Below are 27,704 nucleotides of genomic sequence, written 5' to 3' on the forward strand. Positions count from 1 at the left end.
GTCTGTGCTTGCACGTTTGCGAGCAGATTAGCAAGCATACACGAAAACAATATTCATTTACACCCATTTTTTGCCAGCTGGAATAAAAGTGAGGGATTTTGCGAGCAAAGGGTGCTCGCAACGTGACAGAAATATACATGTGCTCGCAAATTAGTAAACAAATTAGCTAGCAGAGTTGGTGCTCGCAATCTGCTAGCAAAACTTACGTTTGCGAGCACTTTAATACAGGTTTGCTAGCACTATTGTGCTCACAGATGGGCGCTTTTTTGTAGTGGTTCCAAATGACAAAAGGAGTCCAAATTGTGATTTTTTTTGAAAAAAATTGATAAATTAAATTTAATAAATCCGATCACTAGTCCTACTCATGTCCGTGAAAAAATGTCTCATTTTGCCATTTCAGGATGTCCGTAATTTTAAGCTCCAATTTCTTTTTTCCATTTTAAATAAGTAGACCCCGTCATTCAACTAAATTATTACACTCACATTCTATTATAAAACTAATATGTAACATTCCACTAACTCGTTTCCCATTTTTTTTAAAAATCAAACAATTTATTATTACCCACGTCGAATCAAAATGAGACTATAAATGACAAACAAATGAAGTATAATTTAAATGAAAAATATTACTTCATGTGTTCCAAGATCATATTTATTGGGATATCCTAACAAAAATGAGTCATTTTTATTTTTTCAACATCATTCTTACTTTATCCATTTGTTAATATTCGTACCCAAAAACAAACATTTCTTATTATCTTAGAACCGATGGAGCAGTATTTCTCATGGTGTAGCTGTAAGTTGTAACATTTCCAAAAGCAAAAGACCGACCACATTCAATGTATCAGAGTATCAAATGCCAAAAGTTCATTCTTCCAATTATACCCCTCAAAATTTGCATGTCTTTAATTAATTGTGAGGGACTTTCTTTGCAATTACAAACTTTGCATTATTAGGCTGCATTCTTATGTCCTTGATAACATAGATTTGCAACACAACATAATAAAAGCAAAGGGATACTACATAGATACTACTAATAAATATGATGCCAGGATAGAGAAATTTGTAGTAATTAATATCCAAGGACTCAGACTTTCAAGACTTTCAAGATTTTCAATGATCAACGAATCATGGAACTTTAAGGTAAAAACTAAAACATAAATACAACTTTATTATAGTTCAAAACATAAATAGATCCACTATTAACTCCATATTATACATGCAGTCGGATGGAATAATATACATGTTTTAGGAAAAAACAATTTAGGTTGTTACTTGTTAGGAATTTAAACTATGTTTACTTATCCCTAACATGCTATATTCTGTGATCTGTCATGCTTATAGAATCGGAACTCAGAAGGGACATGCTCGTGAAAAAAAATACTCTAACACCACCAATGATCATGTCTAGGATATTGCAATGTTAGAGTTCATAGAGCAAACAAAACAAAGAAATAATGTACAAGATCCTAAACATGCCTGCTAAGTTTGGAGATTTATTCTTTTGAAGATTAAAAACGATGACCCACACCTTCTCCACGAATCGATTCCTTCTGTTACATCTTTGGGAAATTCTAACGTAATTTTTTTAAAAAATACGATTTTTGTGTAGACTAGACTTATAAAGTGTAAATGTGTATGTGCAGCTAAACTAGATTGAAAATTAAGGAGGGAGTGGAGAAATGCTTTAGAATATAATAAGTGCAGATTTTTGTCTTCTTAAAAAACAAGAAATTTTCCAATGCACAGACACACTTATTTATAGGCGAAATAAGATCCTTCTCTTGTTGAATTTGAAGAGCATTTATCACAAAATCGATAATGATCAGATAAGAATAGAGTTACATAACATTATAATTGAAGGTGGTTGCGATAAAACAAGCAGAGGTTCCTTAAATTCTTTTGTGGTTTTGGCTGATTACATTTTTCACCTTTGAACACAATGTGTATACAGTGTATTCATTATAGACTATGTTACCTTAAAAATGTTGACAGATTAAACAACTATTGTTATGGACTTGTGGCTATATCACAAGTATAATAAGGACACGCCCCACCTTACACAAATAGTAAGCCACTACTCAACATATCATAGCAACACAAACTTCATCGGAGAAAGGAGTCTTGCATTTTTAATTATTAAGGAATAAGGATTTAATTCGAAGAGCATAAGTAGCCAGTTTGAAACTATTTGTAATTTGTCCCACATCGGAAACTTAAAAATGGATTAAGCTGATGCATTCCAATAAAACAAAAATCTGAAGCACGGATTAAGCATACCTTTCTCGGCCTTTTGGCTAAGATCAAGTGTAGTATCTGTTCTTATCAGTTTAATATCTGATATGTGAGTCATCGACTCACATGATATTAAATTTATTTTTTGAAGGGGAGAGTCTGTCACGGCAGCTTGCTGCTGGAGCTCTCGAGCGTCGCCTTGGTGTTGCACTACTTCCATGGCCTGGCGCACCCCACCCAAGTCTCAGTTTAAATTTTGTGTATTCAATTTCTTCAATTTCATGCAATTAATTGTGTATAGTAGCTTGGAGTAAGATGCTGAAACTAAACACCAACAAGATATCATAAATTAACTCCTAAACAACCTATTCGAATGGTATGAAAGCAACAAAACAAGTATTTCACCTCATGGTGTTAACGTTCAAGGCTGCCTTATAAAAATTTCTTAAATTGCCCCATTGCCAGTGATTTTAAACGAGGATTTGAGTTTCGGGTATGGTCATGGAATACGAACTTACCTATGATTTTTGGATGGAGAGCAAGAATTTTGTGTCAAGCAGCTGGATCAGGCACAAGAAGTGCTGCAGATACATCTTCATTGAAATCATATGACTGGACACCCTCGCATCATAAGTATTACAAATTAATACAAAGAAAAATGCATCTTGGGCGTATTAGCAGCAACTGTCATATGATTGGACACCCTCGAAGTCCGAGTACTTAGATATTACAAATTTCTCTGCCCTCGCATCATAAGTATATTTATTATGTACTGTTCCTTTGCCTATATTAACTTGTGTTGCAAATCAATGTTATCAAGGACATAAAAATGCAGTGTAGTAATGCATGAATTGGAATCCCACATTGTAGAAATAGCAATGAGATGGTGAAGTGTTCCAAATAAAAGGAAATGAAGGGACACTATAATACATACTTACCTGGATGGGGTCAATGGGCGATCCATAAGGCCTATGGCCTAGGTTGGTGACCTCCATTGCACTTTGGAGGGGTGCCCGCCTAAGGTCGACCCACGTGGTCGAGCCTACATCATAATTTGTGATATGGGGTGCCTGCGTTCGCGCGGCCCCTGCCTTATTCAAGTAAAACTTAGATGCCCCTGCATTACTAATCATTTGTGGTAGAGTTGAGTTCATGTTTATAAATCAGTCATGCACTATCATGTTTAACATAGACTCCAATTTAAAATATGAACAAATATGCTATTACTAATTTACTTCCGGCAATCAATTTAAAATTCTTTGCTATCTTATTCAAACACAAATCTAAAGAAAAGCATAGTCATATCAATCAACTTGAGTAATGTGAACACAAAAAACGATTAGCCTTGCAACCGAAGTCCATTTTAAGCCCAATTGGTATAATTCACGGGGGAGTGGTAATTACTTTTAGATTTCTAGATTTATGCATTGCACATTAGTCATGCTAATCTTATCTCATCTCTCTGTAACATTCCAATTTTTATGATTGAGTTGTGGTAGAGGTTTTTAAACTATTTAATCCATCAATTGCAACATTTAAGAAAATGATTGGTTTTTGGTCATTGAATTTACTATTTACAAGATCAGAACTATGGCTTTTCTTATTCAGGTGTTCATCATCATCAACATTGCAGCGTATCTAACTTTTTTAAAATGACTGTATTTATGAAAAACAGATTAGTTCTTTGAGTGGGTTGGCTGTTGAAATAAATTGTCCCACATCGTTGGATTTAAGCTACAAGTGAAAAGACAGTTGGAAATAAAACAAGAAGTTGAGGTGGTGTAAAAGCATACCTTTCTTGGCCTTTTGGCTAAGATCAAGTGTAGAATCTGTTCTTTCTCACACGATATTAAATTTATTTTTTGCGGAGGAGAATCTGTAACTGCAGCTTGCTGCTGGGTCTCTTGAGCGTTGCCTTGGTGTTGCACTACTGCCTTGGCCCTGTGCACCCCCCACCAATTCTTAGTTTAAATTTTGTGTTTTCATGGTTCTTTAATTTCAAGCAATTGTATTATTTGTGTAGTTAGTCTCGACTTTGATTTTTGTTGTCGTTAATTAATCAGATGTATCATTAATTTGATCTTTGCTGAACTTAGAGTTCTTTTGAACGAGCTTTATAAGTGACATTATTACAGTGCAAAAAAGAAAAGAAAATGCACTCTCGGAGTTTGCATCTGCCAAGTTTACAAAAAAAAAAAGAGTATACGTACAATTGTCAAAGAAGAAAAAATGGAACATGTATGGATTTTTAAATGTAAGAAAGAATCAAGTGATGAAAAGTGTATTTAAGAAGGTTTGCAGGTGGTGAGCACACAATCTTCCATAAATCCAGTGAGCTGAGAAGAATATAGTTCAGGTTGATTCCGGAAATGATCAACATGGGGCGTCGAGATGAAGTTGCACGCTCTAACCTCGCGCCCATTCCTCCGTTGATTCTCAATAAACGACTCCACAGACCCTGCCGGGATCACCTTGTCAGCCGAGCTGTAGATGTATAGCTGCGGACACCTTGGTTGTTCCGACGTTAGCAGGCTCATCACATCCGAAAGCCTCCTGCATTTTCACAAAAGCATAAGATCACCTGAACGTCTCAGTAAAACGAATAAGTAAACGGATGAGATGAAAATGAAAACAATTACCAATACCTGTTTATGGAAGGATGATTTAGAACTACTCCAAAGACCTTCTCAAGAAGGAGAAGCAGAGCTGCCTCAGTCATGCCTGGTTTGACCTCGAACGAGGTTCTGGTTCCGATTGTTACCTCTGTCTTCGGTTCAATAACGGAACCCTTTGCTGCAACACTATTCTTCTTCAAGAAAGCAGCAGAAAAGCCAGAAGCAAAAACCTATAAATACAATTCAAATATGTTAACAAGGAAAGAGATATCAATGGAGGAATATAATATGTCCCAAAAATGGTAACTATATCTACCTGTGGATCGGGGACTGCCACGGGAGCTGAATCCACAACGCAACCTCTGATCCTCCCAGCCAGATCAACATCCTTACTCTGAAACTTCTCCAAAATGACTCCATATCTACAAGAAGAGGGCAATATACATCAATCAACACACTTGTTTCACACAAAATCAATGGATATCGAATCGTACAACCACATCACTACTACTTACGTGAGCCATCCCGTGTTACTAAACGTGTGAAACACCAAATTCTTGCCAGGCTCCTCATCCAACCATTCGGCAAGATGGTTCACCAGCAACTCCACATCCTGCTCCACCTTCCCCCCTGCTTGGTACCTAATCAGCTCCGACATGGGAAACGTAAACGTGATAGCATGAAACCCTCGCGAAGTATACCAATCAGCATATCTCTTGAGGTGCCTCTGCTTAGCACCTAACCATCCCAGCAGCACCACTACTGTCCTAGACTTTGCAGGCGAAGAATCCGACTCTCCAGATACATCAATTGCACTAGGATCAGGCAAATGCCATCGATATAAAACGTCCGATGGCAATGCTGGGGCGCTATATGTATAGGCAGCCGGCTTGGCAGAGTTTGCCAAGTCGGCTGACTGGTATAAGTTGAGTAAGGCTGGGGACGATGCCACCAAAGAATAATTAGCAGTAACATTACTAGAGGGGATTGGTAGGTGTACATTAGGCACGGGGACTCGAATTCCGGCTAGAAACGACAGTTGGGATAGCTTAGAAATAGGAATTTTCGACACCCACAATGAAGTTGGATCATCTAAGGAAGAGCATGAAGGGTTCGACTGTTCCAAGGAAGAAGAAGCGTCTGACGATTTAGACGGCCGTAATTTGTCATAGCAATCGGTTGAAACAGAGGCAATTGCAAAAGCAGACGCCGCAAAAACCGGTCTTTGTAAGATTCCGTACAAGGAACCCATCATTTTGTTACAAATACTTGACAGATTTAGAAAAGGGGGAAAAAGAAGAATCTTGAAGGTCTATAACCCTAAAGAAACAAACAATTGAGGGTTAACGAAATGTGTTTGAATCAAATTAAACAGCCCCACCTCCAATAAAACAGGGGACAACAAAATCGACAGCAAAATGGGGTTCCAAATGCAGCAGGAAACAGCGAATTAATGGCGAAATCTGAAAAGGGTCGGATTCATTACCTGAATTTTGTTGGAAGGTTTAATAAAATGGAAGAAATTTAGGAAATGGGCTGTCAATTTGAATGACAGCCCAAGGCACGCAGTCGAGAGTTGAATGCGCAGTCAAAGTTTATAATGTTCTTCAACGCGTTCTGAAGAGAGTGACAATAAACTTAAACCAATTCGCACGTTTGTAAACGAAAAGGAGTAGTAAAATTTTAATGTTTTTAAAATACTTTGTAAGATGTGTGGTCAGCTACACGCCACGTCGAGATGACGTGGAATACGATTAGTAATAATTGTGGGTCTGCACCTCTACACGCCAAAGTTTACATTAAAATTTGTTTAATAAAATTACTAACTTATAACACAGTATTCAAACACGATTGTTATAATATTAAATTATTAATTGTGGCTCTGCACCTATACATATATTTGTTACACGTATTGCGCGTGGTTTTGCAGCTAATTACTTTGATATAATTAGATTTGGAAAGAAAGACGGTGGAAAGTACATTCTTAGCAATGGAAAAGAAAACTCTAGAAATCGAATTTGAAGGTATTTTAAACGAATATAATGTGGATATTCGCAGTCAGAAGGAATATTCTAGTACTAACTTTCATAAAATGTGTATTTCTTTTTCTTTTATAAATTGTGATTTCTTTTTCATCATTCTGTATCAGTATAAAATGTGTATTTTTTTTTTATTTTAATTATTAGTACTATATTTTCTCTGCCAATGTGATATCAATATAAGAAGTTACGCTTTTGATAGCTATGATAACTATAGATTATTCATTTGGTAGCGTTATTTATTTATGAAGCCTATAACTAAGGACAGGTCCGATATAATAACTTTCATATTATAGATGACTTATGTGGTCTTTATGGTCTGATTATTTATTCATTATTTTTGAAACCTGACAAATTCTATTGTTCATACATAAATACCTTCATATTAACGTATTTTTTTACGCAAATATCTTTTGTTTTTATTTCTATACATTCGTTCCACCATTCACAAAAAACTAATCTCAACTCCACGACGAAGAATGTGCAGATTGACAAAAAAAAGTATATGAATCTGCAACGAAACAATCGCAATTCTCAATTCCGTCATCCTACGCCAGTGATTTTGATGATTTTTTTTTCCTACTGATCAATTCCGTCATAAATCACACTGCACTTTGGCACAATTCTGCTTTATGAATTAGAGTTTGTACTCAATTGAGAGAGTGGAGTAATAGAGATGGAGGCTGGAGTAACAGAGATGGAGGCTAGAATACGTCTTTTTCTCTAATTTTAAAAGTAACCCTAATTATCATGAAAGTTAATTAAAAAAGGATAATATTGTCGTTACCTATTTTAATCTATTATTTGAAAATCCTATCAAACAACTTAAAAAAATGAATATTTCCTATTGTCTAAAACATGTAGAACAAACTACTAATCACATTAATTAAGATACTTTATATTATTATAATTTAACTTAGGATAATTTTATAAACGCACCAAACTATGCCTAAATGTGAGATTAATATAAGAAGTAGAAAGTTTTAGATTCTTCATCCTAGTGTATCTTTAAACTAATGTTTTTTTAGAAATAAGGTAATTTTATAAATTTAAGATGTTTCTTCATATACAACAGATAAAATATTTTTTGGAATAAAGTTTACCCATATAAAGTTTGGACTTCTAGACAATAAGTGGGCAATACGATTACAAGTTCTAGGGATGAATTGAAAATCGATGACGTCAACCCTTCTCACAATAGCCAAGATGTCATCTTTCATAACCTCACTGTAAGGATCAAGATTCACATCACCATGTACCCTAATCAAATTCTGGTTATCACATTGCGCATATACATTAGAGATATTATGCAAAAGGGTCATATTCAAACCATACCGGATTGCGATAACTTCCATCAATATTGTTGACCCAGCCACTCTAAGATCAGTCTTAAGACAACCACCCCCTTTTCATCTCTAAAGATCACACCAAATCCAACTCGACCATTCTGGAAAACATTTATATCACTATTCATCATAAGAGTGCCCGATGGAGGAGGTTCCCACTTGTGCAAACTGCAATGTTCAATTTTATTTCCAGCATTCATTTCAAAAATGTCAGAGATTTCCATCCAATTTTTGTGCGCCAAATATTCCATGCAGTACAAACAAAAAGAGTGCAAAAACTTCATGGGGTAATTTTTCCAAAAGAGACCAAACCACTTGCTTAAAAGAAGAGCTATTAAGGAGTTGAGAGTCCAAGTGAAGAGGGTCATACCTCCAAATATTAACCATTTCAGTATAGTTTAGATGATCACTTGACTCACAACTAAAGCCACAAATCTCACAAATAGATCCCGCATCAATGCATCGTGTCAAATTCTTGGTGTAACTTTAGAATGACACAATCTTTTCCAGCCATTTTCCAGTCTACTTGAGGAGGCTTTATATTCTTGACTTTTCCCAAGAAATGTACTCGCAAGGTGATACGTTGTCCTGACCGAATATATTCCTTTCTTATCATATCTGCATATTCGTTTATCATCTAGTATGCAAGTGGTAAGTGGTATAGCACAAATACGATCCGCTTCATCCTTATTAAAAAGTTTGTATACTGTGTCTTATTTCCATATCAAATTTTATTGGTCAATCAAGTCAGACGAAGGAGTTTTCTTTTCCTTAGAAGGTTTTTGGTGCTGAGAGATGCAAGCCATTTATCCATTTCTCACCAATAATTGAAACTTTTTTACCATTACCAATTCTCCATCTTGCGAGATGCAATAAGGCTTCTCCACAAATATCTTGGTTAATATCCACATTATACTATAGTCATCACTGTTTGTTCTCTCTTCAATAAATATAAAAATTATAATTTGATATCCAAATTAATTAAAAAAAATTAAAAGAAACGTAGAAAACTAAACTACAAGCTCGGCCATTTTCTTCAAAATACAGTACGTAAAAAAGAAAATTTTAATATGACGTAGAAGTCGAGCATATACAAAATACTGAAAAAACACACAAAAAATGAAAATAATACTGTAATTTACAAAATTTGATTGATTTAGTTGAAAAGTTTAATAGTTTCTCATTCGTCGTTGGCCCTATAAGTAAATGGGCCTTAATATATCGAATAGTTGCGTATCAAAGAAGTCTGATCTCTATTTATCAATATAATCAAATTTTGGGCCTCAATAAGCCCAACGATATATACTCTTCTCATCTGTAATAAGTTAATGGAGGGTTTATTTTACAGTAATTAGCTACATGAATGATGAGTATTCAATTTTTCAACTAGTGTTATTTAAACTTCAATTAAAATTTATTAATTCTCAATAATAATTTCATTATAACAAAAGGCAAGAATTGAACTCATTTGTGCGCTAGTTCATCAACTCAAATTTATTAACCGTAATCAAAATTTAATTAGAATGAATGCATAACCAAAATTCAATAGTTAGAATCTCAATTTAATTTAGTGACGACAAAGGAAAAAAAGTAAGATTAAATAACACAACACATAGACATAATACAGTGAGACAATAATAGAGAAGCTCAGCCATACAATGAGACGAGAGGCTAACATATCATCAAAAATCTGATCCATAAACAGCTTACCATATCTCATCTATATATCCACTACTTAAACTTCCACCTCAACTGGTGTTGCTGCTGCATTCAGTCATGGCTTCTTCTGCTCTTTCCTCTCTGCAGGTTGGCTGCAGCAAGGCCTTCTCCGACTTCTCCGGCCTCCGCAGCTCCTCCGCCTCTCTCCCCTTCCCCAAGCGCTCCAACGACGACTTCCTCTCCGTTATCGCCTTCCAAACCTCCGTTGTCAGTGCTTCTCATTAACCCTCACTTGCTTAACTATGTGTTAATGCTCTGTTTTTATTATAATGTGTGTGATTTTAATGGAAAAAGGTTGGTGGTGGCAACAAGAGGGGAGTGGTGGAGGCCAAGCTTAAAGTGGCTATCAATGGTTTCGGTCGGATTGGGAGGAACTTCTTGAGGTGTTGGCATGGGAGGAAGGACTCCCCTCTCGACGTCATTGCCATCAACGACACTGGCGGCGTCAAGCAGGCTTCCCACCTCCTCAAATACGACTCCACGCTCGGCATCTTTGATGCCGACGTCAAGCCTGTTGGCACCGACGGTATCTCTGTTGATGGCAAGGTCATCAAAGTCGTCTCCGACCGCAACCCTTCTAACCTCCCGTGGGGGTAATAATTCCGCTTTCATTACTACATGCTTTGCTATTAGGGTTTGTCTGAACAACACATTAGTATGATTTTGTCTGTTTTGTGCCGTGCCCTCATGATTTTGTTTATGAGACACTAACAAAAATGCCTCATGTTAATAGGTATATATTACTTGCAACTTTACTTATTCCCTGATGTGTTGCGTTATAGGGAGTTGGGCATTGATCTTGTGATCGAGGGAACCGGAGTGTTCGTGGACAGAGATGGTGCCGGCAAGCACATCCAGGCGGGTGCAAAGAAGGTGCTCATCACCGCTCCCGGCAAGGGTGACATCCCGACCTATGTGGTTGGTGTCAACGCTGACGACTACAGCCACGCCGACACCATCATCAGCAACGCCTCCTGCACCACCAACTGCCTCGCCCCATTCGTCAAAGTCCTTGACCAAAAGTTCGGTGAGTTCTTTTTTCCCTTTTTGGTTTTGGGTTGAGTCAAGGCAATTGCAGAAAATAAGTGATGGTGTTGGTTGGTTGATTGATGAAATGTAGGTATCATCAAGGGAACTATGACCACCACCCACTCCTACACCGGAGACCAGAGGCTGCTCGACGCTAGCCACCGTGACCTGAGGCGCGCGAGGGCGGCAGCTCTCAACATTGTGCCAACATCCACCGGTGCAGCCAAGGCCGTGGCGCTTGTGCTCCCCCAGCTCAAGGGCAAGCTCAACGGCATTGCTCTCCGTGTCCCGACACCTAACGTGTCCGTGGTGGACCTCGTGGTGCAGGTCGAGAAGAAGACCTTTGCTGAGGAAGTGAACGAGGCTTTCAGGGCGTCCGCCAGCAATGAGCTCAGCGGCATCTTGTCCGTGTGCGACGAGCCTCTCGTCTCAGTCGACTTCCGCTGCAGCGACGTCTCCTCCACCGTGGATTCGTCCCTCACCATGGTCATGGGAGATGACATGGTGAAGGTGATTGCCTGGTATGACAATGAGTGGGGATACTCACAGAGGGTGGTTGATCTTGCTGATATTGTTGCTAACAACTGGAAATGATGAAAGACCTTCTTTCCTAATCTTCTCTATTGTTTGTAGACTACTGTTTGTTTCGTTTCGGAATTGTATTGGTGAAGCAAACAATTTTCCATCCTGCTTATTATATTTACATACGTCCACTTTTGTTATACCTATCTATGCATGTACCATAATAAAGATCAACCATTTATTCGAGTTCATCAAGGATTCTGGTTTATCTTGGTATTCAAAATGTGTTGTTTCCATTTCAAGTTCAGGACTGTTTTCTAGCAATAAAACTACCATCTCATCAGATCAGATCAGATCCTATTTCAACATATGGTCAGCATTGTCCAGGATACCTTAATCTCAAGAAAATAGAAAAAACGACAATAAATATACAATACACCCAATATCTGCTAGAATACTGAGTACGTATAAAAGAGTATGGTTGTGGCATATACGACGGCCAGCATGCCATAGGGGGAGTACAAACGATAGGATTATGTAGTAGTAGCATCCGAGCTTTAAAATATAAACCTGTAGCCGCAGAATACAACTCACTGTTGAACTAAGGAGAATAGTCTGATTCTGCAACATTCGGTAGCGGCAAAGTTTCAGGGTGCCATATATCCACAAAATGCGATAACAGGAGATAATAAATTGGACTCTGTATGCATCAGATAAGGCCCCTCCAGAACTTAATTCTGAAACAATTTGCCTGTTCCATCTCTCATTCCGGCCTGCAAAATGGGTTACGTGAGTGAATCAACAATACCAATGAAGATGTCGTTGATTCAAGTTTCTTCAGCTACTTAAGATCAGATAAGCAGGATATATATTTGCAACTTCATAGAGTGAGATTTTTATCATGCACTAGTCATTATCATTAGGCAAAGCAAAAACAATCACAATAAGGGCTCTTGGTTGAGGTTACATGTCTGCCAATGTAGTTAATCAATTATATGCAACACACAAGAAAAATTTTCAGAACATAGTAGACCATCAAGTAACTGATGAAACAGAATCATCTGCCTCCTGATTTCATTCTGAGAAATGTGCCAATGATAACTTCAGATATAAGATAAACATACCAACGTGATTTTTGCTGTTCAATGATATGCAAATTATAGGTGACAGAATTGTAGAGTTTGTAAGGATAAATTTTCCTTTGGCAGACAATTCATGTGATTGTGGTTTAAACTACAAAGTCAAGAAAACCACGCAGCACAAATATGCATTAAGAAATTAATTTTTCTTTAGATCACAGAAACAAATTCATTTCCTCTAAACCGAGTAGTAGCTAAAGTTGCTCGAATAGTTATTTTTATGTTCCTCTTGCATCTTCTCTTAGAGTCTTGCGCTTGAGGCTCCAGGAGCCTTTGTGCCTTAAATAACTATGATGAGTAAGGGAAATTGAAGGTACAGCTGATGTAATGTGGAACTTGACGCAAATAGACTTCCCCCGATGTAAAAAGCTATAAAATCATCTGAATAAGTAGTGTAGAATACAGCCTCTAATGAGATTTCATATATGTAGATTATTTACCATGCATTGCATACCTAATTCATGAAAGTAGTGATTTTACCAATCATATGTCAGCGTTATGCAACACATACTAGGTGATATCATTTCTGGCATTTCTTGTCACATACTAGAAGACATTTTCATATCTACGGCTATAAGCTTCTATAAAAGGAATAGAGCACAAGTTTTATCCAGGGAATTTAGGGTAGGGAAGTCACAGCTATACCAAGCATCCAAGTCAGCAACATCCAAAACAGTATGTATTTTGCCATTCAATATTCAAGAGAAATATTAAGTATACAGTATCTTAACTTTACTGGATAGTTTTCAAAATAAGAGCTAATGAAAAGTAATAAGATGAGAACTGAACAAAAATGTAACCCAAAGTACTAAAGGAATCTATCAAACTGTACAATAAGTTAAAGAGTCAAAGACCACATACCATTTGATAATTGAACCAAAGAGAAAGTGCTGCATAATAGGAACCTTCTCCAGAACTTCTACTTTATACATCTTTAGCAACCCACCGTTCACCTTCTTCCAATTAGGAACACCACTAATGTCATCCAACATAGGTGAATGCTCAGCAAACAACCCCTTTTTCACCTTCTTCACAAAAACAATACAAGAGAGGTACAAGTATTCATTACAGAAATTCTCTAATATATCATCATTATGAATGGACTTTGGCTTCATATACTTGTGATCAATCAATTGTGATGACCCAAATATGTATGGCAAGAAATGGTAGTCATCAAGTCCCCACACACCATGGGATCCTGCAGGCTCTAGGCTATAAGTGATTTGTAATTTTCTCATTAACTCCATGTATTTGGAGAATACTCTTGACACCAAGGCTTGATAATCCTCTTCTGACACAACACCTAGTTTTGCCAAGCAATACAACCATGCTGCAAAATTTGTCTCATGGCCAGTTCCTATGTAAAAGAGGAGCAGAGTTAAAAGATCCCATCATTAGTTTTAGTTTCCCAACAGATAACTAGATAAAACAAACACATAATCTACTAAAATCTACAAGTAAACAAATAAATTTCACTATCATGTTCACATCAGTGCATAATATATCTCCTAACAAACATACAAAACAGACTAGTGCATATACATAGGGTTTTAATACCAACAATCCAAATATTCTAATTTCACCCTCATGTTATGAAACATCAGTTTTTTTTATAAAAAATGGGTTCATAGTTCGAGTGTGCGACTGCAAAAAATGTTAGAACCAATGTCCTTGAAGACAGAAAAGTAAAAACTATATCCGTGCATACACATACGTATGAAATTATGTGGTAACAATGATACTACAGATCAAAAAATTTGGACTTATAAGATAAAAGTACAGTATTGAGATGTACCAAAGCAGCATCTTCTAACACTTATAAAACGTAAACATTCAACAAAATACTATCCAACAAATTAAAAGTATTCAGAATCTCTAACTTTATAATTTTGCCCTCTTTGAATAAAACAAAACTATACGTTTAACTAATGTATACTCCATAGAGCTTGCAAATTGATTCATTTTTGTTTCCAGTCAGTTAGTAAATATCAAAATAAAGAAAAATGGTGGATGATTAATTATCACACCGAACACTATTGGATTTTCTCTTACTTTCACCAAAGGTATCAAATACTCAGGAATCCCAATTTTATAGTACTTGTTGCATAAATAATCACTGTGATACAAAAACTAATACAGTCACATAGAAAAATAAAATAAACCCTAAGAGGTAGTATAACCATGGCATCAATCAAATCTACTGAACAAAAGGTACCAATCCACAATCAAAGAAACATGTTTCCTACCATAATCGATTCGCAGCGCATTGCCAAATCCATCGGTAAAATACGGCACAATTTCCACGGTAGCGTCGCGAAGCTGAGGCGGCAGAAACATGAGCATAAACGCCTCAGCCTCGGCACTCATCCGCTCGTGCCACACGCGGTAGGAGACGTTGCCGTAGCGAGCAGACTGCGGCGCGGGAGGGATTTCGTCGACGAAGTCAGTCAGTTTCTGGAGAATGGAGACTAGGGTTTGGACGGTGGGGGAAACGTGGCAGGGATCGGAGAGCTTGCGAGATTTGGTGGATTCAGAGAGGGAGACGATGAAGCCGAGGAAATTGCGGAAGGAGGGGGAGGAGTGGAAGGTGGAGAGGTCGTCGGGGGAGCGGATTCGCTTAGAAGGGGCGGTGAATTGGTGGGGGAGAGTGAGGGGATGGACGTTCTCGGCGTGGGGGACGGGGGTGCGCATGATGGTTTCTCTGGTGTTGGTGGGGGAAGGGGGGAGGTTGACGGCGGGGAAACGGATGGGGATGTAGGAAGGGGAGTCGGAGGGGGGCGGAGGGGTGGGGAAGGCGGCGGGTCCACCGCACTTGGCGCAGACTGATGAGTGCGGCTCGTGGTTGTGGTGTAGGTGGTCCGGTGAGGGTTCCATTTTTGGCTTCTGCTCACTGTCTCACAAATGCTAGATTTTATACTTGCGATGGAAATTCGTTACTCTTGCAAGAGTATAATGAAATTTTAGATATGGTTAAGTTTTTATTTGTACTTTTATTATGTCATCTTCGACCATTTACACCAAACTCAAACTCATTTTTGAATATATGTCACGCCGAAAAATAATTTACAACTATTTATAACAAATTCCAAACTTACACTATTTTTAAATTTTTGTCTCACAATTTTTTTTTTGCAGTAAGAGCATCCACAGCGGTGAAAAAAATTTCGTCTGTCCGTCCGTGCCGCTGAGCAGGCGTCGTCCGCCATTGCAGCTCGTCCGTCCGTGCTGCTGAGCACCCTTACGTGGCAGCGTCTGATTGGCCAACGGTAGCCGTTGGCAAATTCAATTTTTAATTTTTTTTTAAAAAAATTTTGAAACTTTTTAAATAAAAAAAATATTTTCCCACTTCCCAAAAAATTATATCCGTTTTCTACCCACTTTTAATTTATTTTTAAATTTTTTCCCCAAAATTCACATTTTCATCTATAAATACCCCCACTTCAACACAAAAGAAATCACATTCTCATCTATTCTATCATCTACATTCTCTCATCTTTTTTTTCTCATATTCTCTCATCTAAATTCCCACCACACTACACAATGCCCGGCTCCGGCGATCACCCCTCCGGCAATCGCGGTTGGAACCACGATTAGTTCGACTCCGACTCATTCCCTAGTCCGGAAATGCAATTTACGGCCCCTCCTCAAACCCAAGGTTCGCAAGCTCCGGGTGGCTACCGTCCTTACGCAGTGCACGACCAAAATGCCTCCGGGTTCGGGTGGGCACCCGAACCCGGATCAGGAGGGAGCAACAACTCTACTCCTACTCCTACTTCTATTCCTACTCATACTCATCCTGTTCGTGGCACTCGCACCCCGTACACTCCGAGTGAGATGATGACGATATTCAAAGCCTATTTGTCAGTCTCCGAAGATCCGGAGATCGACACGAACCAAACCGGGGAAACGTATTGGTGGCGCATCACTCGTCTTTACAATGAAACCCGACCGGGGGAACCATCTATCGCAATGATAGTATGGTGCGCAATTGCATCAACAGATGCAACGAGGCAATCGGAAAGTTCCAGGGGTATTACCTCCAGGAAGAGCGGTCGGCGGGGAGCGGCACGAGCGAGCTCGACATCATCACTACCGCCTTGGCGACCTACCAACACATGGAGTTCAAAGCGTTCAAGTACCGCGATTGTTGGCAGGAGGGGCGCCTACATCCGAAGTATAAGGGCGGCGTAGTAGCATCCTCCTCCAGCTCCTCCAAAGCAAACGGTCGAGGTCGGTAGCCCTATCCGACGGTGCCTCCAATGATGCACAGCTTGCCGGAACTAACTTGGGTAGCCCCGACGCTGGCCCGAGCAGTTCCCGCCGGCCGCAAGGAAGGAAGAAGGCGACGGCCACCCCCGCCGTCGCGCCTAGACTCCATCCGCCCCCGCTCCCGCTCCCTTTGTGCCTCCTCCACCTCCGAACAACACGTTGTGGACCCTCTTGGGCCAACTCTATTTGAACGATACGTCTAAGATGACTCCGGAGCAACTTGCAACACATGAGCAAATGATCCGGGGTCTCAAGAGGCAATTGGGGATAGAGGACTAGTCTTCCACGTGTGTAATTTTTAATTTGTAGGATTTTAATTATGTATTTTTTTTATTTTCTAGGACTTTAATTATGTATTTTTATTTTTTAAGATTTTAATTATGTACTCCCTCCGTCCCACATTTGAAGTCACTTATTATTATGGCTCGGATTTTAAGAAAGAGTTGATGTGTGTAATAAATGAAGTGAGATGGTGGAGTGTGTAATAAATGAAGTGAGATGGTGGAGTGTGTAATAAATGAAGTGAGACGGTGAAGTTAGGTTGAAGGTGGGTCCCTTTTGACTTTTGATTTTTGTTTTGATTTATTTTAATGTAGATAATGACATTTTTATGTAATTTTGATGAAGAATGGGGTAAAATTGTATGACCAAATATGGAAAATTCTAAAAGTGACTCTTAAACTGGGATGGATTTATGGCAAAAAATTACTCTTAATCTGGGATGGGGAGAGTAATTTTTATTTTTTAGGATTTTAATTATGTAATTTTTATTTTTTAATGTATTTTTATAATGTAGAAATGTTTTTAGTAATTGAAGTATTTAAATTGAATAATAGAATGGTGGGACCCTTGAACTTGCCTCTTGCTAAGAGCACGGATGTGGGTGTTGTGCTCTTAGCTAAGGACAAGGAGTAAAAGTGGGTCCGGGCCCACTTCCGTGCTCTTAGCTAAGAGCATGGATGGGGATGCTCTAAAGACCATCTCCAACCATTTACACCAAACTCAAACTCATTTTTGACTGTACGTCACACCAAAAAGTAGTTTTACTCCAACCATTTACACCAAATTCAAAATTTACATCATTTTTTAGTTTTTGTCTCACAAAAATTTTGCAGTAACACCATATTTGATGTTGTTTCACAAAAAATACCAAAAATGAGTTTGAGTTTCATGTATGGTTGGAGAAGATTTCTACACCAAAACTCATTTATGGAGTACGGTTGGAGATGGTCTAACACCATATTTGATGTTTCACAAAAAACACCAAAAATGAGTGTGATTTTGGTGTATGGTTGGAGAAAATTTCTACACCAAAACTCATCTTTGGTTTATGGTTGAAGATGGTGATTTATTTCTCTTATATTTTGTACTCCCTCCCGCTATTACGATTTATGAGTCCCGGTCACTTTAATTATTTATTATCATTTTTACAAAATAATTACACAAAAGTGACTGAGATTCCTAATGACAAAACGTAGGGAGTATAAAATTTCATTTCATTTCTTTTGTACTAATTTTATAAGAACAGTTCATATTCATTAAAATCATTTTTCATTCTTTTCTATTATAGCATTCTACTTTTTCAATCTTTTATTTTACTTTATTAATTACATATTAAAATATGTGTTATTCCCAAATCTCCAAATTATCGAATATAATGGAAAGAGTATAAATTTAACTTGCATTTCATTCATTTTAATTTACAATTCTTAAAATTAGTATTCAGTCAAGATAATAATACTCCCTCCGTCCCACAAAGATTGTCCAATTTTTCCATTTTGGCCCGTCCCACAAAGTTTGTCCCGTTTTACTTTTTACCATATTTGGTAGTGGACCCCATATTCCACTAACTCATTCCTACTCATATTTTATTATAAAACTAATACTACCTCCGTCCCCCAAAATTTGCTACACTTTGACCCGACACGAATTTTAAGAAATGTAATGGAAAGTGAGTTGAAAAAGTTGGTGGGATGTGGGTCCTACTTTTAAAGTATTAGTTTTATAATAAAATGTGAGTAGGAATGAGTTAGTGGAATATGAGGTCCACTACCAAAAATGGTAAAAGTGAAGTGTATCAAATTTTAAGGGACGGACCAAAATAGTAAACTGTATCAAATTTTCAGGGACGGAGGTAGTATATAAAAGTAGGACCCACATTCCACTAACTTTTCCAACTCACTTTTCATTACATTTCTTAAAATCGGTGACCGGTCAAAGTGGGACAATCTTTGTGGGACGGAGGGAGTATTTATTTAATGAAGGAAATAATATTTACTTAGGTGAACAACAATACATCATTATTTCATGCTACAAATCATATTAGAACTTTTGCAAACATTATATTAGCATTCCACTTAAACCCTAAATAAGAATAGATTGGTACTGTAACGAAAATTGATTACTAAAACCATACCTTGTAGAAATTCTCGCTATAACGACTTTTTAATATGATTTATTTTAATATTGATACGATACTATAATTTTGATATGATTTTTTTAAATCTTTGTTATTATAAAATAAATTAAATAACTCAAAACTTGAAGATTACTTAATTAAAATTTCTAATATTGTATTAAATGCAAACAATATACATTTAATATTACTCCACAAATCAAAATATGTAATATCTCCTCCATAAAAAAATAGAGTAATTTATCATTTTGGATTGTCCATCAAAATTAGACCATCTATATATGGAAATTTTTAAACAAATACTAATCTTGCACATCACTCTGAATGTGGACTCCACAATCTATTACTAAGGCCATCTCCAACCATTTACACCAAACTCAAACCCATTTTTGAGTTTGGGTCACACCAAAAAGTAGTTTTACTCCAATCATTTACTCCAAACTCAAACCCAAAAGAATATTTCATATTTATATTCTTTTTATACCTTTTCAATTATACATACATATTTACTTAAATTACATATTAGTCCCATAATATTTTATCAATAATTTATGTAACTTAAATAATTATACAAATTTTTTTATTAATATATTTATGTATTAAATATACTTTATATTAAAAAAAATTACACTACTTTTAAAATTAAATACACTAAACTTGCAATAATAAAATTCAAATATAAATTGAAACTCATTTAAGTATATCGCAATTACATAAAACATATCACGATAAACATAAAAAATAGCTAAAATTCAAGACTCGAAATTTGTGTATTGTTCCCACAAATGATCAACTTGCGCATTTTGAAGTTCCAGATGAGCACTTTTATTTCTTATTGTGTCATATCGGGTCATATACTCTTGAAATAATAACAAGATTTTTTCAGCAATATTCATTCCTATTTAGTTATTATTTGTAAAAAAACATAATTTATTATAATATGGTCAGCTTGCTAATTTCTATTTAATTATTTTTATTAGAAAAATATATGTAAATTCCATGAACAAATTGTGTCTAAATTATGCGGCTGATAGTTTGAATCAACTATCAAGTACTACTGTACTAGTACACAAATTGACAGTATACAAATTGGCCGCCGGCTGATTCAACTATCAAAATAATAATAAGGACTATTATGCAATATTTAAAACTTTTTTGCAGTAGATATTCAATTTTGGTGTTCACTTCAAATTTGGTGTTGTTTGATTAAAAAACCCAAAAATGGGTATGGGTATGGAGTATGGTTGGAGCACATTTTTACACCAAAAATGGGATTTGGTGTATGGTTGGAGGTGGTCTAATACATAATACTACTTCCACCATTTTTTTCCTCTCTATCTCCTACTTCACCAATTGCACATTAAAACTAAGGTCATTTACTCACAATTTTATCTGTTTTTAGTGAGGTAGTATAATATTGATCAAGTCATCTAAATTGAAAAAAAAATTAAAATCGAGGAAGATAACCAATGGTTTCATGTTTAAAATATTTATCAACAAGAGATTTGCTACAGAGTTGTGAAGGCCTTTCCCGACTTGCATTTGAGAAGGTTTGACATTGTTGATGCACTCGAAGAGTCTTGTGATTTAGTAGGCATGATTTTTGAAAATTTGTTTGAATGTTTATTTTTAAATTTTACATTAGAAAAAAGACGTAAATGTATTATATTCACAGTATTAATATTATTTTTTAAAATACGGGGGCTGTATCGAGAAAAACGATGGCTACATGTAAAATTATCATCGGAATTTTACCTTAAGTCTTAAGTGACACTGGATGAAATTGTGCCGGAGAGAGGATTAGTTTGTAGTATTTCGACACCTCTAGTCAAACTAAAAAAATGTAATGTATAACTAAATTTGATTGTATAAACTTACTTTCTAATTTGGAAAAAAGACAAACTTACTAAAGGAAAATTGCCACGATTTTACTAACTTAAATATTCGCTGCAAAGCTAGCTGCAAAATTAATTCAAGTAAAGATTGACCAACTTATGTAAGCATGCGTACAAATGGTAATCACTGGATTTAAACAAACAAAAAGCACCAGTGGTCTAGTGGTAGAATAGTATCCTGCCACGGTACAGACCCGGGTTCGATTCCCGGCTGGTGCATATTAATATATATATGGGTTGCGGTGATGAGTCATCTGCGCCATCAGCGATGGTTGGGTCCATTGCGCCTTCTGATTTCAGAAGATAAATCCGGTGCATCTGAGCAACAATTTTTTTATTCTCTTTTATTTTAAAACAAGAACTTGCTTCAATCTAGTGTAGAAATTTTTAAAAAGGTATCACTGAGATAAATTAATACTGGTGACTACCAGAAGTCCAGAAGCTATTGTTATGACATTGAACATAGTTTAATTGCTTTGTTTGCTACATGTTACTGATAGTCAATTCTTACCTTTCTTGCTTATATATCAAGTCTTTCAACATTGAAATAGTGTAAAAATGGAGTGTTTGGAGATTAAATATCTCATATCATAACTTTACTCTTTAGTATTGGATGACACAGAGATGACTCATGCAAACCTTCACTTTTGCATCTCAGCTGACTCAACTCATGGCATTAACCAAGCAAAATGTGTAAGCAAACCAATTTATTGGAGTCCTAATCACCTAAGGTGGTGTTCGGTTTTTTAAATAAAATAGTATACCAAAATATATATAATTAGGATTGAGTTGTAAGATTATTTTAGTTGAAGAGGGTTGCCTATGACTAATTATCATGTGATTATCCAACTAAGATAATCAAGGATTGAGTTGTATGATTCAATCTCATGAACCAAACACAATACATATTTAATCCTGAGATATAATCTTGACTACCGAATAGCCCCTAAAAGGACTATAGATATTGGATTACCAAAACCATTTTTACCTGACCACCAATACCAAATTATTCCGCCTTCTTCCAAAATCAGACACATTAATCTCTAAACACATATGCCTCCATATATTAAACTAACACGTGTTTTAGCAAGGAATAATTGCTTTGACATATCTAGTGAATAACCTTAATGCATCATTCAGAAAAGTAGATTGTCTAACAACTTTTGAATATTATATTAAAACACAATGTTCATAGAACGTTTTTAGAATTCACTCAATTTCGGACAAGTCTTGTTGGGCCTGGGCTATTATAAGCTAATCCTATCGGATTAGACCGGAGTTATTCGATTTAGCATATCTTCCACCGAAATTTTGCATCGGGTTGTAGGATTATTTGGGCCCATCAATCCATAAAGAGAGGTGTTGGGCTTGGGTAGAGATAGATATATATGAAATGTGTTTTGTGGTTGTAGCTTTCCACTTCAATAATATCAGTAAAACCCATCCCACATCGAATTCTTGAAGATTAAACTGCAGATACATATATGGATGGCTTAGTGAAGCAGGCACGACCTTACTTGAACAGGATCTGTTCTATAGGCTCGTACCTCTGTATCCTTGATTTCTAAGGAGACAGGAAACCACGTCTGGTGGATGAACACGTGGCTGCCTGGCTAGAGCGTGATTAACAGCGCCCCGGGTCAGGTTTCTGGCCCATGGTGCAGTAGATGATCGTTCTTGGCTCGATTCCGGCCCTGTCAGGATGGCTGGGCAGCTGTCTGACAGACTCTAAACCTTTTTGTTTTTTGATGCAGCTAATAAGTATGATAGTTATGTGAGGTATGACATTTGATAACAGTTGTGAGTATGTGTGGAAAAGAAGGTGTACATGGAGGAAGTTTGGGGGTTGTTGGAGTTAATGTGTTCCTTGGAAATGTTTGTGCTGCTATAAGAGCTGTGGCCTTTGATGAGCACATGGTCAACCCTTCCAAAATATTTGGCATCAGATTAAGTGTTTGTCCCAGCTACTGAATATTCTTGAAAAGACTGTTCTTCTTTGAAGGATATGCATATGTTGAAAGAGAATGTAAATGAGCAAAGCATCTATTTACTCGAGGGTTATCGGCACTAAAATACACTGACTTATAGTGCATTTGCTGATATATAGTAAGACTTAAATAGTGATACTATTACACCCAAGCAGCAAGCTGCCATTGCAGACACTTCCCCTCAAAAAATAGATTTAATATCGTGTGAGTCAATGACTCACATATCAAATATTAGACTGATAAGAACAGATTCTACACCTGATCTTAGCCAAAAGGCCGAGAAAGGTATTACCTTACCACTACCTCAACTTCTTCTTTTATTCTCCAACTCCCTTTTAACATGTACCTTAAAACCAACGATGTGGGACAATTTATTTCAACAGCCAACCCACAGAATAAACAACATAAATCAGTTTTTATGATTGATTGTGCATTTCTATTAAAATCAAAACATATTAATCACTCCATGCTAGTGTTAAAATTAGAATATTCTGATCTTGCTATAATCATTATTAGAATATCTCGTTTTGGCTATTCTTTACTTGAAAACAAAACTAATGTTATTTCTTATTTCTTGTGCTATCATACATCAAAGCCAAGCACAAGACTCTTTATTCTCATCACTTCAATCATTGTGTGATGACATACTTTACTCTGAAGCCTGTTTAGATAACCTTTCCCCTCTGCTTGACTCCAAAAATAGCTATGACCTTCAGATTATTTATAACATTTCTATCCAAATGTCGAAAAATGAGGTTTTTCGAGTCTTGCAAGATTTTTCCCAGAATGATGGAAAAGATATAATCTTGCTATCGACACATGAAACTTGTCGCGATTTTCTTTCCATGGCGCTTCACAATCTTAACATGTCGGTACCCACTGATAACAATGTTGCAATGGCGCAAACTAGAACCAACTTTAGAACATGGCTGAGCGCTACAATAGCCGACCTGCAGACGTGCTTAGATGCCTTTGAGCGGACACCAGATGCGATAAGGAAGACGATAGCCGCTAATCTGGAGAGATCAACTCAGCTTGTTAGCACTAGTCTAGGCATCATAACAAAGATTGATGTTTACATGAACTTTCATGAAAAACCATTGACTCAAATATATTTAAACGACACACAGACATTGCAGAATACAAAGCAGGGGATGCAGCCTGATGCTGTCGTGGCAGCAGATGGCTCGGGGAACTACTGGACCATAAACGAGGCGATCAACGCTGCGCCCTCAAGGAGTAACGAGAGATTTGTCATTTACGTGAAGGAAGGATCTACCTTGAAAATGTGTTGGTTGGAATGAACAAGTGGAACATCTTAATGTACGGCGATGGCATGGACAAGACCATTGTTTCCGCCAGTCTCAGCAATGCCACGGGATCAACGATCATGCAATCTGCTACCTTTGGTAAGTACTCCCTCCGTCCACCATTACTTGACTCGGATTTTAAGAAATGCAATGGAAAGTAGGTGGGCTCCACTTTTATATATTAAATTTATGAAAATGTGAGTGAAACAAAGTTAGTGTAACGTTGAGGTCTATTACCAAAAATAGAAAAAGTAAATTGGACAATTAATCATGGAAATTTATCATGGACGTACGAAAATGGCAAATCGAATCTGCTTTCACTTCGCCTTACATCTTAATGTATGGTGCAGCTGTACAAGGTTTTGGTTTCATAGCCATGGACATGGGGTTCGAGAACACAGCCGGTCCGGAAAAGGATCAAGCTGTGGCATTGTTTTCAGCATCCGATAGATCAGTATTCTACCGATGCATGGTGGACGGATACCAAGACACTCTGTTCGCACACTCCCATCGCCAGTTGTACCGAGAGTGCGACATATACGGAACAGTGGACTTCATATTCGGAGACGCAACTGTTGTCATCCAAAACAGCAACATATACCTCAAGAGAGGGATCTCCAACACCAACATCATAACTGCGCAAGGAAAACAAATCCCCCAGTCCATATCAGGTATATCCATACACAACTGTTTCATCTTAGCTGCTGAGAATCTTGACGGCGTAGAGACATTCTTGGGGCAGCCTTGGCACAACTACTCCACCGTCGTGATAATGGAGAGCCAACTAGGAAGCTTCATTGATCCCCGGGGATGGCGAGCTTGGGAAGGAAGCGATCCTCGTCTAGGTGTTCCCGATACTATATTGTATGTCGAGTACAATAATGTCGGCCAGGGTGCTGTGACTACAAAGAGAGTTCACTGGGAAGGGCTTAAAGTTGAAAACAGTCTGGAGTATGCAAGAAGCTACACGGTTGGATCCTTCCTTGGTGGAGGCGATTGGCTTCCGTCAACAGGTGTTGCTTTCGAGGCAGATTTGTACTCCTTTCATCCCAATAATGAGGCGTATTCCTTTTTTAAGATGTTCTGGCTTAAGCGTGGCATTTTCTTTTTTGGCAATAACTAACTCCATCTTTTTTTTACTCTATCCTCTTATCTTTTATAGTAGTTTATTTTCTCCCTTGCTTTATTCTACTCTCTTTTATGCACAACTTAATATATTTTTAAAATACTCCCTCCGTCCCAAGATAAGTGACCACAAACTTTTCGGCACGAGATTTAAGGAAATAGGGTTTTGTTAGTAAAGTGAAAAGTGAATAGAGTAAGATAGTTAATAAAATAGAGAGAAAAAGTAAGAGCGAGAGAGTATCCAAAAAGGAAATGAGTCACTTATCTTGGGACGTCCCAAAAAGGAATATGAGTCACTTATCTTGGGACGGAGGGAGTTTGAGGAAGCCTTGAAATCACTGAGCATAGTGTGAAATGGTTCCATGACATCATGCTTTTCTCCTAAGATAAGGCCAAAAATAGTATGTTTGAGTTCTATAAGATAAGGGCTCGTCTGGTAGGCTTGAATAGCCTTGAAAATGCACTGTTCACAGCTGGTAACCAGCGTTTGGTAGCTCCAAAATGAATCTGCCGACCCGGTACAATCTTCCGGGTTTCCACCCCACACATACTACTATCAGCACACTCCTCACACTCCTGTCAACCGTTTCACGGACTTGGGCAGGTATTAGTTTCCCGATTGTGCTGAAACAGCTGTGAAAGCCCATTCTACCCTTAGGAATTCTCCAATCATCATTGACCAAGAATTAGGGGAATCGAACATGGCAAGAATAAAAATCCCAACTTGCATTCGAAACCCAATCGGAATTAAAATTAGAGCTGAAATCACGCACCTCAAATCGAAGAGGGTGAACCTGAAGACAAGGTAGAGCACCGGCGGATATGGCGGCGGCGATTACGAGGAGCGCGAGTGTGGAGAGGGTGAAGCAGCGGCGTCGACAGCAGCTTCTCCCGCACTTTCCGCGGCGTGTGAAGGCTTCGAATTTCCTGGCATTCTCCGGCGGCGGATAGCGGTGGCTCTTTCTTGAGTGAGGAGTAATTGGGAGTGAAGAACGGTAAATTGGAAGTAATTAAAAAGAGGGGTAGTTTAGGCATGGGCTTTTTGGTTTCAGCCCTTCCTCATTTCAACCAAACGACGGAAATGGGCTAAACATTTTACTTGGGTTCAACCAAACAACCTACAATTTAGTCCATAAACTCATGAAAGTCCATTTACCATAAACTCATGTTAATTATTTTCTTCACTACCAGACGAGCCCTAAGTAGGTATGTGTGGATATCCAGCCTTTAAATAAATTATTTATAGGCTAAAATATTATGTACGTAATCTTTGATGTAGCTGCAAAATTTAGAATCACATACCCACAAAATTATGATCAACAAAAAAGGAATGCAAAGCCTTTAAATCTACACAAATTCAACCGAAATTCAAGGCGAAAACTCACTTGCAATTGTAGTTCATCCTTTCCCCCTTTTTCCCACTCAATCACTTGCCTCTACAAATCGAGTATGTGTGTATTCATGTATTAGAGCACAATTTCTGAGAACTCATCTGTAACTAAAAAATGTTAATGGAAATTCGCCAAATATAAAATTAAAAAAAAAAAAAAAATCTTAAATCTCAATAACTTAATTTTTATTTTATGCCAGCATATTAGTCGTTAATTATACATTATAAAACCTCCCACTCATTATAAAACCTCCCACTCACTTTCCTTTTTAATTTTAAATTAAATGACATTCTTTTCACATCTATATAACTGACGCCTATTAAGTTGAATAAATATATTCAAACAAATTTTTAATTAAAATATAATATCTATACAATATATAAAAGAGAGTTTTGAGGGTATTTAGGGAAATATTCATATTATTATTTAAATAAATACGGTTATTTGTGGTTAGATTAGTGGGTAATTATTTAAAGTTAGTGGAGAGTTATTTAAAGTTAATAGGGAGTTAATGAGTGGTTATTATCCATAGTAATTCGGTCTAAGAAAATTGCTCTATCGACAAAGAATGCTGCCAATGAAGATTTTCAGGTTTTTCTGAGAATGTTACCCCAATGATTAATTCCTGTTGAATTGCTTTTACGGTTTTACCTGGTCGACTTTTTT

The 27,704-nt window shown here is 37.2% G+C and overlaps 4 protein-coding genes, 5 non-coding genes and 2 pseudogenes across 9 annotated transcripts; 8 read left to right on the forward strand and 3 right to left on the reverse strand.

Annotated features, from left to right (window-relative positions):
• Positions 1–2,276: 2,276 nt before the first annotated feature.
• LOC125185829 lies at positions 2,277–2,472 on the forward strand. The gene has a single exon (XR_007170318.1). It is a non-coding gene; the product is annotated as a U2 spliceosomal RNA (small nuclear RNA).
• Positions 2,473–3,165: 693 nt separating this feature from the next.
• On the forward strand, positions 3,166–3,326 carry LOC125185708. The gene has a single exon (XR_007170215.1). It is a non-coding gene; the product is annotated as a U1 spliceosomal RNA (small nuclear RNA).
• A 698-nt stretch (positions 3,327–4,024) lies between these two features.
• On the forward strand, positions 4,025–4,189 carry LOC125185851 (annotated as a pseudogene).
• A 181-nt stretch (positions 4,190–4,370) lies between these two features.
• On the reverse strand, positions 4,371–6,424 carry LOC125217588 (transmembrane protein 53-A-like). The gene is made up of 4 exons (XM_048119107.1): positions 5,366–6,424; positions 5,167–5,272; positions 4,881–5,080; positions 4,371–4,788 (listed from the first exon to the last, which is right to left on the reverse strand). Exons 1-4 carry the CDS (start codon positions 6,103–6,105, stop codon positions 4,521–4,523), a joined length of 1,314 nt encoding a protein of 437 aa, XP_047975064.1. The 5' UTR covers positions 6,106–6,424; the 3' UTR covers positions 4,371–4,520.
• A 3,558-nt stretch (positions 6,425–9,982) lies between these two features.
• On the forward strand, positions 9,983–11,756 carry LOC125220045 (glyceraldehyde-3-phosphate dehydrogenase A, chloroplastic). The gene is made up of 4 exons (XM_048122160.1): positions 9,983–10,161; positions 10,249–10,547; positions 10,737–10,981; positions 11,075–11,756. Exons 1-4 carry the CDS (start codon positions 10,012–10,014, stop codon positions 11,575–11,577), a joined length of 1,197 nt encoding a protein of 398 aa, XP_047978117.1. The 5' UTR covers positions 9,983–10,011; the 3' UTR covers positions 11,578–11,756.
• Positions 11,757–11,913: 157 nt separating this feature from the next.
• Positions 11,914–15,549, reverse strand: LOC125220046 (serine/threonine-protein phosphatase 2A activator). The gene is made up of 3 exons (XM_048122161.1): positions 14,891–15,549; positions 13,506–14,001; positions 11,914–12,278 (listed from the first exon to the last, which is right to left on the reverse strand). The coding sequence occupies exons 1-3, from the start codon at positions 15,516–15,518 to the stop codon at positions 12,269–12,271; spliced, it is 1,134 nt and encodes a 377-aa protein (XP_047978118.1). The 5' UTR covers positions 15,519–15,549; the 3' UTR covers positions 11,914–12,268.
• Positions 15,550–21,372: 5,823 nt separating this feature from the next.
• Positions 21,373–21,443, forward strand: TRNAG-GCC. Its single transcript has one exon. It is a non-coding gene; the product is annotated as a tRNA-Gly (tRNA).
• An 18-nt stretch (positions 21,444–21,461) lies between these two features.
• Positions 21,462–21,550, forward strand: LOC125185798. The gene has a single exon (XR_007170295.1). It is a non-coding gene; the product is annotated as a small nucleolar RNA snoR114 (small nucleolar RNA).
• Positions 21,551–22,731: 1,181 nt separating this feature from the next.
• Positions 22,732–22,952, forward strand: LOC125185811. Its single transcript, XR_007170307.1, has one exon. It is a non-coding gene; the product is annotated as a small nucleolar RNA U3 (small nucleolar RNA).
• Positions 22,953–23,321: 369 nt separating this feature from the next.
• On the reverse strand, positions 23,322–23,501 carry LOC125185848 (annotated as a pseudogene).
• Positions 23,502–24,512: 1,011 nt separating this feature from the next.
• LOC125220220 (probable pectinesterase/pectinesterase inhibitor 46) lies at positions 24,513–25,645 on the forward strand. The gene is made up of 2 exons (XM_048122383.1): positions 24,513–24,621; positions 24,873–25,645. Exons 1-2 carry the CDS (start codon positions 24,513–24,515, stop codon positions 25,643–25,645), a joined length of 882 nt encoding a protein of 293 aa, XP_047978340.1.
• Positions 25,646–27,704: the final 2,059 nt, after the last annotated feature.

This window comes from Salvia hispanica, chromosome 4 (genome assembly GCF_023119035.1).
Source record: "Salvia hispanica cultivar TCC Black 2014 chromosome 4, UniMelb_Shisp_WGS_1.0, whole genome shotgun sequence".
NCBI lineage: Eukaryota > Viridiplantae > Streptophyta > Magnoliopsida > Lamiales > Lamiaceae > Salvia > Salvia hispanica.